Raw genomic sequence first — 12,953 nt, forward strand, 5'->3', positions numbered from 1 at the left:
TGGGCAGGCAAGGGTCTGGGGGCCACATGGTGAGGGTTAAAAGTCTTGAGGCCAGTCAGGGGCAGAGGCTCCTGGGAGAGGGGGGGCTGGGAGAGGGCTGACTGCTGCAGGAGGGGAGGGGGCAGGGACGGGAGACCCCTTCCTCAGAGGGGCTCCGCTCTCTGGGCTGGGTGAAGGCATGCACAGGGGTCAGGAGGGCAAGGAAGTCATCCCTGGCTGAGGTTAATGTTGGTCTCAAAGAGAGTGATGGCTAGTTTGGGGGAGGGCGTTTCAGGCCCAGGATCCAGATGTGGCCTTTCCTGCCCCTTTCCCTGTTCCGGCCAGTCCTCGGGAGGGCCCTCCTCGGCCCAGGCAAGCCCAGGCTGAGGACAGTGGTGGGAGATCAGACTTGGGCAGTCAGGTGTACTCTGGGCAGAGAGGGGAAGTGGGGAGGGGGCTGGCATGAGGGGGTTTGGGTGGCGTGTGGGGCTTGGGTGTGGGCGTGGGTCTGAGTAAGAGACTGAAGGTGTCTGGAGCGTCCTGCACAGAGGATGCATCAGGGGTTCGCTGGGCTGCTGTCAACATCTGTATAATGGGAGCCTTGGCCAAGGTCATTTCTCCAGCCCCTTTCAGCTCCCTGGGACAGACTCCGGAAGGCCTGAGGATGGTGCTGAGGAGAGAGGCTGGCAGGGAGGGAGGCCTGCGGTGGGAAAGGATGGCAGTTAGACTTCCAGGGGTGATGCTGGTGTGGCTGGAGACAGGGCCACGTCAGCGGAGAGGCTCTGGGAGAAGCGCTGCACGGCTCTGAGCCTCAGTTTCCCTGTGGGTAAGACGGGGGTGATGGCGGGGAGGTGCAGAGAGGTGAGCATGAGTGCCTCGTCCATGTCACTTCTCTCCCTGAGAGCTGGGGACCAAGGGCTGGTGTGGACGCAGCCACTTTTCTAAGGCCCTCCCCTCACCCCTTTTCCTGTCCTCTCTCCTGGTGCCTCCCCGCCCCTGTCCCTCCCCAGCTCTGTGAGACAGCCCAGCAGGCAGGCTTCTGTGGGAGTGGAAAGAGGCCGGTGGGAGTGGGCTGGGGAGAAGGGGGTTTTCTCTCCATCCGGCCCCGGCCTGGATGCCCATTGCCAGGGTGGGCCCGAGTCTGGAGGGTGTGGACTGGCCCGAAGGCACAGCCCTGGCCCCGTCAAGCTCCTTGTCCCCCTCCTCCAGTTGTCCTAGGCAGTTATCCCAGCAACCTTCCTCCTTCCCGGGTGGGCCTCTATGGGGCTGGGGTGTAAGTTTGTAATAGGAAGGGGAAGGGTAGCTGGTGCCAGTTACGGAGAGGGGGCATGGAGGTCCTGGAAACCTTGACAAGGGAGCTGCTTGAGAGGCTCCTGCTGGTGGGAAGTGCGTGGACTTTGACACCAGGCAGGGCTAGGCTCAGATCCTAGTTCTGTCATTTACCAGATGGGCAGCCTTGGGTACAGCAGTTCCCTTCTTGAGCCTCAGTTTCCTGATTCTGTAAAGTGGAGGGAATAATACACACCTTGTCTGGCTGGGGTGACGACAGAGACAAAGTATGTCAAAAGACCAGGTACCCAGGCACTCAGTAGGTGCTCAGTAAATGCTGGTCCCTCCCCCACTCCACCACCTCCTTCTTGGCTCACGGGATCCCCTGTATTGCAGATCTGATGTGCGGGAGGATCTCCCTGGGAATAGCGGCAGACATTTCATCCAAGAAGTAATCTATCTGTAATGCGTAGTTTTAACAAGCTCTAGGAATAAAAATCACTTCGTTAGCTGAGGAGCTGAGCTATATATTATGCATAACTTGATTTTCTCATCAAATGCTCCCATTCGCTATTATATACTCAAGCACGGTTTATTTAGAAAATAATTACATGCCTATTAATTGAGGCTTTTTGGTGTTACTCCAATGGAGTTAGAGCTGTAGGCCCTTCCTTCTGGAGGGGCTCATTCTGTTTTCAGGAACTGGGAAGGGGCTTATTAGATGGGACTGAAAGAGCCACAGGCATGACTGGGCGCCAAGTACAGCCCTGGCCCTGCCCTGAGCAAGCCATGTGGCCTCGGGCTCGTCACTTGACTTTTCTGGACCTCATTGAAGCTGACCTCTGAGGCCACTTCCAGCTGCAGACAGTGAAGTGTTCTCTTTTCTGGAGCTGGTGTCCTTCCCAGTGCTAAGCACACATTTCTGTCAGAGGGTCCTCGTGAACCTCCGGTTTCCTGGTGTGCAGTTCTTGCCTTGTGTACCCCACTCTGACCCCTCCGTCCTGAAGTCCTCCTCTTTGGAGTTTTGTTAGCCTGTAAGGGCTGTGCCCACCAGGGGCCTCCTGGCCACGCATTTGGGAGCTAGGCTGGGCTGCGTGACAGGGACAGGGTCTGAAAGAAAATACCCCCTTTGCAAAATTTTTCAAAATGGCGTTTGAGGCACAAAGTCAGGGAGCAATACCGTACTGTCTTTCTGCGATGCTCAGTGGGAGTGTGGCAGGCTGGCCGAGAGCACAGTGCCTGTGTTTCATCCTGGCCCTGTGACTCGGATGCTCTCTGGCTTCGAATCTCTGTTTCTCGGTTGGTTTCCTCAGCTACCTATAGCGTTGTTAAGTTTTAAAGGAGCCAATACATTTCGAATAGCGTTTCTCCCCCAGTAAGAGCTCAAGAAATGTTAGCTCTCTTTATATGACAGCACATTTCAAGGCCACGCAGCAAGTTAGAGTCAGAACTAGGACCTGGCGCTCCTGAGTCCCCATCCAGGGCTTTCCATTCCGGGAATACTTTGGGGAGGGGCAGGACGGGGTGTAAGGATGATGTGAAGGCCCAGAACATGCAGGTCTTCTCCTGCAGGCGGCGTGCACAGGGTCAGAGCACGGATGCTGGGTGTGTGGTCTGGGCAGCCATGTAGCCTCTCTCTGCCTTACCTGTGTCCATGTCCTTGACTTATGCAATTTCATTTGAACCTCACTGTAATTCTGTGAGGTGGGAAGGGAAGGGATGGCTAATTCCAGTTTCTAGCCAAGGCGAAGGGGCCCCACAGAGGGGAAGGGGCCCCATGGCCACTGGGTTCAGTGCTCCTGAAAAGAGGAAGGGTATGGGCCGGGGGCTTTGCAGCTCTGGGTCAAGGGGTTGGTGGCCAGCAGCCTAAGGATAGGAAATGGTGTTGGGGAAGCACTGTGACAAAGAAACCATCCAGTCATTCTGCCAGGTCAACACCCACCCACCCATGTTCCCATCCATCTATCTCACCAAGGATTATAGAGTGCCGACTTTCTTCAAGAAGCTTGCAGATATTGGGCAAATGATTACAATAAGATGGGTGTTACCAAGAGGGAAACTGTGGGGACATTTAAGGGGGGACCTAGCCTAGATTGGGGGAGAAGGGGCGTATCAGGAAAGACCTCTTGGGAGGTGAACTTTAAACTAGATCCAAAGATGAAGCTGAGACCTCAGACATCCAAGTGCGGGAAGTAAGAATAATTGACAAAGGATAAGGGCGGAGGGGGTAAACCAGCCAGTAGATGGCCTTCGGACAGAGGGGTCCTGACGACGCAACTGCCGGGGCTCCTCCAGATCACACGGACGGCAGCTGTGGACACAGCCTTGGAAGCGGTGGTAGTGCCATGGTTAGGGACCCTGTCTCAGACAGACCTGGATTTGAATCTTCGTTCCATCCTGCCCTCCCTGTGGGTCGCAGAGCACATTGCTCAGCCTCATCATAGGACGTTGTTGTGAGGATTCAGGGAGGGCATCTGTGCCAGCCCCTCGCCGTGATGCTGCACCTTCAGACTATCCACATCTCTGTGCCCTCCCACTCCAGGAGATGATTTCGTGTTAGAGCACAAAAAAGGGACCTGGGACTTGATGCTCAAAAATGTTGGGACGTGGTTTTTGAAGGAGCAAGGCGAGAGGGAGAGAGAAGCAGGCTGATGGCGAGAGATGGTCCAGCACAGGAAGCCGAGTCATGGGCCGAGGGCCACCAGGTAGAATCCCGGACTCCCCCAGCCTCCGCGTGCTCCTCTGTCACACGGGGAGCTCAGTTAAAGCCACTCTCTGCATCCTTCCTCCCATGGAGATCCAGGGCTACGCGGTGTCCGAGAGCTTTCTCCTCAGCCAGGTGATGCCAGCACCTCAACCCGTGTTCTGTCCCTTGAGGGCAGGACAGTGGGAGTGGCTGTAATTACACTAGAGCGAACCAAGGTCAGGCTCCTTCTGACTTGTTTTGGGCTCACACTGTTCTGGACACAGGGGACATGGAGCAGAAGCACGTGCAGCTGTGGGCACCCAGCGGACTAGTCCAGCGCACACACAGGCGTGACGACATGGATCAGAGCCCGATCCTGGTGAACGCTTACTGTGTGTCAGGCGCTGTTCCAGCGTGTTTTCAGGCATTGTCACAACCTATGGGCAGTTGCTATGATTAGCCCACTTAACAGATTAGTAAAGTGAGGCAGACAGGGGTTAAGCAACTTGCCCGGGGTTACTTAGCTAACAAGTCGGGCAGCAGGGACCAGTCAGATTACACAGAGTGTTGAGACGGGGCACCAAGCACGTGCGACTGAGGAAAGGAGGTGGCGTTGGGCGGCCCTTACCCTGCATCGAATCATGAGGAAATGACCGGACAAATCCAGATACTGAGGGACATTCTACAGAACCGCCTGGACTCTTCAAAAGAGTCAGTGTCATAAAAGGGAAATCATAAGGTGGAGTAACGTGTCCACATGAAAGAAGAGGAAAGAAACCCAGCAACTAAATGTAATACAAGATCTTGCTTGCATCCTGAGTCCAAAATAAAAGCAAACGCAGACCCAGCTCTAATGGGTGTTATTGTAGCAAAAGGGGAAATTATAATATGTCACTGAAGATTAGATAATGCTATCATATCGATGTCAACTTTCCCGAGGGCGGTGATTATATTGGGCTGAGGTAGGGGACAGAGACAGAGATAGAGCGTGGAAGCGGTGAATTGGGGCCAAGGGCATAGGCGTGTTCATCTTTTCCAGAACTTTTAAAATTTTCATGGTGAAAAAAGAAGACGGGGTGGGGAGATTGATTTTGAAAGAGGCGGGGACGGGGGTGGGTGGGTATCTGGGGAGATCTCCCTGCGGGGATGAGGTTTGAATGAGGCCTTCAAGGATGCCTAGAAGCTTGACAAGCTGAGAGGGAGGAAGGGCATGCTGGGAAGAGAGAAGAGCCAAGCAGAGGCTCAGAGGTGGATGCAGGGTAGGGAGCTGGGGAGTGGGGCGAGGGGATTGAGATGGCCAGGTGGGCGGGGTATGGACCAGGGCTGCTTTCTTGCTGACTTGAGGGAGTGCAGGTCTTAACTTGGGTGCCTGGGAAGGCATGGAAGCATATTGGGGTGAGTGGGGGGGACCCCATAGAGCTGTGTTCCTTAGAGGCTGTGTGGGGAGGAGGGGTCCAGTGTCTTGGGGCAGGAGGCCGGAGGCTATTGCAGTAGCTCCAGCCAAAAGAGACAAGGCCTCCAATAGGCAAAGGCAGTGTAATGAAAAGCACAGGGGGCCGCAAGAATATTTAGGGAGCAAAATTTGCCGAGTCTGGCAACTGGTTGGATTGGAGGGTGGAGCCGGGAGGAGTTGAGAGTGACTCAGAGTTTTCCACCCGGGGCGACCAAGAACATGGTCAGGCCATTAGCTGGCTAGGGGATGGCGGGGCTGGTGGTGGTAAGGAACTTCCGTGTGTACATGAAGGTGAGGTGGGGTTGCAGAGAGCTTGCGTTTGAGGGGCCGGGGCGGCGGGGGGCTCCCGGACGCCAGCCTGCAGCTCCGCTGGGAGTCCTAGTCTTCCCCATAGAAATGACCACTGATGCCAATCTGGGTCCTGGCATCCCAATGCAAGGTGATGAGACATGGAGGGGTGGATGGCCGGGAGGCAGGGAGAGGACCGAATGACCCTCCAAGTCTGTCCTAGGCCGGCTTTTCAGTGACTCTCTTTCCCAAGGCTCACTAGCTCGTAGACTTCTGCCCTCTGGCCTCATCATCCAGGTCTCCTAGTGTGGGGTGCAGGGAACCTAGTGGGGCTGGGCTGGGGAATTTTCTTGGGGAGGCGGCAGGAGCTCATGAGCTGGAGGACCCTAGGGTTATCAGTCCCCTTTCATCACCACCCCCACCCCACTGTGCTTTGCCCCAGGGGGCAGGGAGGAGCCAACAAACAGCCATTCCCACCCCAAGACCAAGGACTCCTGCCAAGGTTGCCCAAGCCAGATGCGCCACACCCCTCTGACAGGCAGCTTGGCTGAACGGAGGGTGGGAGGGAGAGATCCCCCAGAGGGCCAGGAAAGCTCTCCGATGCTGGGTGGGCTTGTTGCAGGGCTAGGGCTCTGGGTTTGGAGGGTAGGGAACAATGACTTTGGCTGGGACCCCTTCCCTTTTCTGGGTTCTGGCTCTCGAGGGAGGTAGGCGCTGGAAGGACTAGGCAGCTCCTGCTATGGCCAGGCCTCTTCTGTCCTGAGTTTCCCCCAGGTCTGTTAGGAGCGAATCCAGCAAGGGAGGGGCCGGGTGTGCTTTGTGAGGCTGTCTGCCACTTGTCAGGGAAAATGATGGTCATTGTCATAACAAGCCATTACCCTTGAGCTTGGTGCCTCATGGGCTCGTTCTCATCCTCTGCGTGTACCTGCAGAGTAACCGTGGGCGAGGGCAGCGTGGGTACTAGACCTTTGTTTATCTTCTTCCTCTGGATTTTGACATATCATTGTTAGGACGTTCTTTTTCCCCCTTGAGTCTAATCATAAGTCCTGGCAGCTTCTGCCCACTGGGTTTTGTTTTGCCTTCAGTAACTTCACAGCAACTTCTTACAATGACAGCTCCTTCAGATATTTGAAGATGTTCCATCCTAGACTTTCTCCTCCATCATCCTGGGAAACCTTCAGACCTCTGTGGATGACTTTTAACAAGATTACCAGACATCCCAGTGTATAGCCAGGGATGCTATACATCCGGGGTCACTTTTCTGGGCCTGGCCGAACTGGCCTCCTCACTTCCACCAGGGTTGCCCAGCTTCTCATGGAGGGGTGATGTCTCATTAGACATCCCTCTCTCTGTAGCCAGCAGCACGTCCAGTCCCCAGATCCCACAGTCCCTTCCTCTCAAACTGGCCCATTATTTCCCCTACACTGTGTACACTCAGGCTGTCTTGTCCAAACCCCTTATTTTCATTTGGGGACTGTGAGGCCACCAGCCTAGAAAGCAGGTCTCTAGACTCCCATCCCAGTGCTCCCTCAGCCAGACAGTCAGGATGGGGTAGGGGTGAGGGGTAGGAGTGTGCTAGGCCATCACCCAGAGGCAGCTGAAGGAGGCCATGAGCGAGGCCAGAGAGTGTGTTTGCTTTTTTTTTTTTTTTTTTTGACCATACTTCATTCAGATTTCTTTTGCTTTTTTTTAAAAAAAATTTATTTATTTATTTATGGCTGTGTTGGGTCTTCGTTTCTGTGTGAGGGCTTCCTCTAGTTGCGGCAAGTGGGGGCCACTCCTCATCGCGGTGCGCGGGCCTCTCATTATCGCGGCCTCTCTTGTTGCGGAGCACAGGCTCCAGATGCGCAGGCTCAGTAATTGTGGCTCACGGGGCTAGCTGCTCCGCGGCAGGTGGGATCTTCCCAGACCAGGGCTCGAACCCATGTCCCCTGCATTGGCAGGCAGATTCTCAACCACTGCACCACCAGGGAAGCCCGAGAGTGTGTTTTCTGAACCTGGTTCCTGTTCTCCAAGCCCGGGCGGGAGGAGAGTTTGTAAACTCAGACGTTATGGAGTTGGCCAGGCAGGGCAGGCAAGCCCAGGGCCCAGGGGAGAAGCCTGGGGTTTGCTTGTCAGCCTGGAAGTCTCCACCTACTCCCCATCTGTTTACTGGACAGCCTGGACCCACTTTGGGGAGGTTCTACTGCCCTGACTATGCTTTAGGGAGGAGGCCTCTTTCCCTGGGCTTTGGAGGAAGGGCTGGATTTGGGGTGTAGGCAGAGAAATCTGGGAGATAAGCTGGCACAGGGAGCTTTGCTGACTTACTGGGGTAGGAGAGGCAGGCTTCAGGGGGCAGACTAGGCCTGAAATGATTGGGCTTTAGGGCTTCCTGCCTGCCCACCCTCCCAGACAGGCCTTAAATTGAACCCCAAGTCCCCTCCCTGCTCCTCCCCCTATCCTAGGCCTTGGCTGCTGCAGTTGACCCGGGACTGGGTCCCCTCCCTGGAATGTCCGTGACAGAGATCATTCGGAAGGCCGCCAGCCAGGGGCTGAGATGGGAAAATGGGGGAGGAGAGACCTCAGCATAGGAGGGGACTCACCTGCCCCTCCTTGTGGGATGGGGGACACTGGGTCAAGTCCAGAGCTGGACCCTCAGCCTACCGCCCCCCGCCCCCCTCCCCTTCCCCAGCTGAAGGTGGAAACATAGCTCCCAGAATGAAGTGTCTGGAATATCAGAACCCAGGTCCTGCTGCCTTGCCCAGCCACCAGGGGGCACTGCTGGTCTCTTGTACCCACTCCTGACTCCACCACCCTCTCTGCTCTCTGGTCTCTGCTCTGGGCTTTATATCTGCTCCATCCTGCCTCCTCACCATCTTGAGAAATAGTCTGTCTCTTTGAATTTTGAGACAATCTGAAACTTCAGAAAAGTGGCAAATACAGTGCAAAGAACTTTTTTTTTTTTTTTTTCTGAGCTATTTGAGAGTAAGTTGCTGACACGTTGCCTTACTACCCCTGAATACTTCCCTATTTTCCTACAGGGACTTTCCCTACCTAACCCAACACAGCCATCCAAGCCAGGAAATTGGCATTGATCGTGACCTTCTCATCCTCAGACACCACTGAAGTTTGGCCCGTTGTCCTAATGATGTCCTTTGGGGGCGTGGAAAGAATCCAGTTCAGAATCAGCCGTGGCATTTGGTTGTCATGTCTCCTTAGTCTCCTTCAGTCTGGAAATCTCCTCAACCTTTCCTTGACTTTCGTGACCTCGTCACTTTGGAATATTATAAGCCACTTAATTGGTGGACTGACCCTCCACTGGGTTGGTCTGATGCTTCCTCATGATTAGATTCAGCTTGTGTCTCTTTGGCAGGAGTATTGCAGAAGTGACGTTCTGTTCTCATCCCCTCCGTGGCACAAAATCTCCACTCATCCTGTTACTGGTGACGTTAGCTTTGATCACTTGATTAAAGTGCAGTGTGCCAGGCAAAGTTACTTTTTCCCCCTTTGTAATTTATAAGCATGATGTGGGGAGGTGCTTTGAGACTCGTAAATGCTCTGTTCCTCATCAGACTTCGACTGTATTCACTTATTTCACATATCAGTGTGGACTCATTTAAGCCATTACTATCATTATGTATTTTGATGCTCAGATCTTCCCAGATCTGAGGAGCCCCTTCAAGCTGGCTCCTGTGTCCTATTGTCTGTCTGTCCCCCTTTGATTCTCTGGTTCCCTTTATAGTCTCTGTGTGTTTCTATCTAATCTCTCTCATTCTCTGTGTGTGCTTGTTTGTCTCTGTCTTTGTCTCTGCCTTTATCTTGGTCCTCTTTTTTTCTTCCCTGTCTGACTGTTGCTGTTCCCTGTCTTTCTCTGTCTTCTCTCTCTGTCCCTCTTTGTCTTTCTCTCTCTTGTCTCTGTCTCTGACTCTTTCTGTCTCTCTCTCCCCCTCTACCTCTCTCTCTATCTCTTTGCCTCTTTTCCTACTGGCTTTCTCTCTTATTTTGTCCGCTTTTCTCTCCGTGCCTCTCATGGTTCTTTCTCTTTTGCCCAGGACTCACCACTACAGGATCTTCAGCTGGGAGTCCTGGACATGCTGGGTTTGTGGGACGCTGCCACCCGTCCTCTGAACACGCAGAGTGGGGAGGCTTGGACCAGGGTGCTAGGAGGGGGACTTGGAGGAGAAGAACCTTCTCCCTGGTCTGTGATCATGTCTGTGTGTGTCCATGCATGTGCAGAGGGCATTGGAAAAAGCTCTGTACCTTTGGGGTGTGGGGCGCGGGTGGCAGGCAGAGAAGCGTCAGTGTCTGTGCTCTGCTGGCCCCTGCTGCTGGAGCCGGGAAATGAATCCAGTTAGGTACCAGGGTGAGGTGCCTTGGAGAGGAATGGTGCCTGCAGGCAGGGCAGGATTTCCCGGGGAGTCCTCTGAATGAGGAGCTTTCCCAGCATGTGCCTGGGCTGGGGGCTGCGGGTGGGAAGAGGGTGGTCCTAAGCAGCGTGGATGCAGGACTTTGCAGCCTAGACTGTGTTCAGATATGTGGTCACAAGCGGTGTGGGGCCCAACCTCAGGGTGTCTGGAGGGGACAACTGAGGCCCCTGTTAGTGGTGGGGTGGTGGCTAGCCCTGGGATCGCGGCAAGCCAGACACGGAGAAGGCTTGGACTGCCAGCCCGCCTCTCATCCCATGTGTGTGGTGGTGTAGTTTTTTTTTGTTTGTTTTAACATCTTTATTGGAGTATAATTACGTTACAATGTTGTGTTAGTTTCTGCTGTATAACAAAGTGAATCAGCTATACATATACATATATCCCCATATCTCTTCCCTCTTGCCTCTCCCTCCCATCCTCCCTACCCCACCCCTCTAGGTGGTCACAAAGCACCGAGCTGATCTCCCTGTGCTATGCAGCTGCTTCCCACTAGCTATTTTACATTTGGTAGTGTATATATGTCCATGCCTCTCTCTCACTTCATCCCAGCTTACCCTTCCCCCTCCTCATGTCCTCAAGTCCATTCTCTATGTCTGCATTCCTGTCCTGCCCCTGGGTTCTTCAGTACCATTTTTTTTTTTTTTAGATTCCGTATATATGTGTTAGCATACGGTATTTGTTTTTCTCTTTCTGACTTACTTCACTCTGTATGACAGTCTCTAGGTCCATCCACCTCACTACAAATAACTCAATTTCATTTCTTTTTATGGCTGAGTAATATTCCACTGTATATATGTTCCACATGTTCTTTATCCATTCATCTGTCGATGGATACTTAGGTTGCTTCTGTGCCCTGGCTATTGTAAATAGAGCTGCAATGAACATTGTGGTACATAACTCTTTTTGAATTATAGTTTTCTCAGGGTATATGCTCAGTAGTGGGATTGCTGGGTCATATGGTAGTTCTATTTTAGTTTTTTAAGGAACCTCCATACTGTTCTCCATAGTGGCTGTATCAATTTACATTCTGGTGGTGTAGTTTTAAAAAGGATATTTAACCTATTGATATTTTCATAATGTAAAGAATAGTAAATAAAAATAAAGATGGAAGAAGCCTTCTGGGCTGGAGCAGGGGGTGGTAGTGAGGGTGAGAGAGAGAAAACTGAGGGTCATGGCACTCGGGGACATGGGTGAAAGGTCGAGGGCCGTCAGCAATAGGATGGATGAATGAGTTAGTTGCCTGCACATGGTGGAGTACTATGCAGCAGTGAAAAAGAGGGAGCTGCTGCTATGTAAGCACAGGGATGAATCTCCCAGATTCCTGCTGAGTCAAAGAAGCAGACACAGGAGTATATACTGTATAATTGCATTCATATGAAGCTTAAAAACCTGTCAAAATGGATCTTTGGTGATAGAAGTCACAATAGTATTTACCTTGGGGTGACATTGACTAGGACGGCCATGAGGGAGCCTCCTGGGGTGTGGGTCCATGGGGCATACGTGTGTCAAACTGTATTGAGCAATACATTTAAAATGAGTGCGCTTTGCTAATAAACTGAATCAGAAAAGTGATTAAGAATCCATGGAGGGGGCTGGGGTTTTCAACTGTTGTCTGACCCCACCTCTGACTGGGAATCTGGGTCGCACCCACAGCTTTCTCCTTCCCTGGGCACCTCCTCCCATAAATGGGCTTGGGCCTTTCACAGCTGAAGGCGCTCACACCTCTCCTTTCCCCCAGTGCTTGCCTGCTTCTCCCCTGGTCCCCTGGCTCTTTCCCCTGGAGCCCGGCCTGATCACTGTGCCTCTCCTCCCACAGCCAGAGGACCTGGAGGCCCCCAAGACTCACCACTTCAAGGTGAAGACCTTCAAGAAGGTGAAGCCCTGTGGGATCTGCCGACAGGTCATCACCCGGGAGGGTTGCACCTGCAAAGGTGAGCAGCTGGCTGGGCCACGGGGGATGGGGAGCACGTCTTCATGGGAGTGAGATGCCCGAGGCCCGGGTCAGGCTGGGATGTTCTTGGGGTCCCGGCTTGGTGCCTGGTTCTCATTTGGGAGGGGATGCTGAGCACATGGATAGCAAGCATGTGGGTATGGGTATGTGTGGATGGCACATGGCAGGCGATGGGTGGCATGGAAATGGCATGTAGCTTATGTGTGGATGGCATACAGATGGCATGTGAATGGCTCAGGGAAGACATATGGATATTATGTGGTGTCAGGTGGATGGTGAGTGGCTGGCGTGTGGAGGGCGTGTGAGGGGGTATGGTTGGCCTGCAGATGTCATGTGATTGGCACGTGGACGGCGTGTGGTCGGCACGTGGAGGGCCTGTGGAAGGTGTGTGCCTGGCACTAGGAGTACTGTAAAGATGCCAAGCCACGGTCCTGCCCTTGTGGCAGCTTAGGGGTGAGTTTAAGAGGCCCCCAGTTAGCCTCGGAGGAGGGCCTCCTGACTGGCAGGCTTTTGTAATCCCTGTTCTCATGTGCTCCTGGAACGGCCTGGGCTTGGCTGTCACGGCTGCCAGAGGAGTTGGTGTCTTGCCCCAGGTCACACTGTGAAATCAGAAGGAGGCCCTTGCACCCAATCTCAGTGACTGACACCATCACCCACCCAGTTGCCCCACCAGATGCCTCCCTCTCTCTCACCCCCACCTCCCATCAATCGCCAGCACTCCCCCCTCCATACAGCTTGAGTCGCTGAGCTTCTCAGCAGCCAGTTCAGGCTGCCGACACCTCTCATCCGTGCAACTGACAGCTGCCCCTCTGCCTCTGGCATCCTGACCCACCCTCTCAGCCCACCTCCGCACCAGCTTCCGGAAGGCCTCGATCTCAGGTCCCTGGGTTTAGCCTTGGGAGCCCCTGCTCCCTGAAGACACAG

General features: G+C 53.8%; 1 protein-coding gene across 8 annotated transcripts in view; it reads left to right on the forward strand.

Moving 5' to 3' along the window:
• The window catches only part of TNS1 (tensin 1), a 231,703-nt gene that overhangs the window by 32,920 nt on the left and 185,830 nt on the right, over positions 1-12,953 (forward strand). For all 8 annotated transcript variants that reach the window (XM_082630693.1, XM_082630691.1, XM_082630694.1 and 5 more), the window contains exon 2: positions 11,895-12,009. In XM_082630693.1, coding sequence (XP_082486819.1) covers positions 11,895-12,009 — 115 coding nt within the window. The remainder of the gene's footprint in view (positions 1-11,894; positions 12,010-12,953) is intronic.

This window comes from Mesoplodon mirus (genome assembly GCF_964341445.2).
Source record: "Mesoplodon mirus genome assembly, chromosome: 8".
Classification (NCBI taxonomy): domain Eukaryota; kingdom Metazoa; phylum Chordata; class Mammalia; order Artiodactyla; family Ziphiidae; genus Mesoplodon; species Mesoplodon mirus.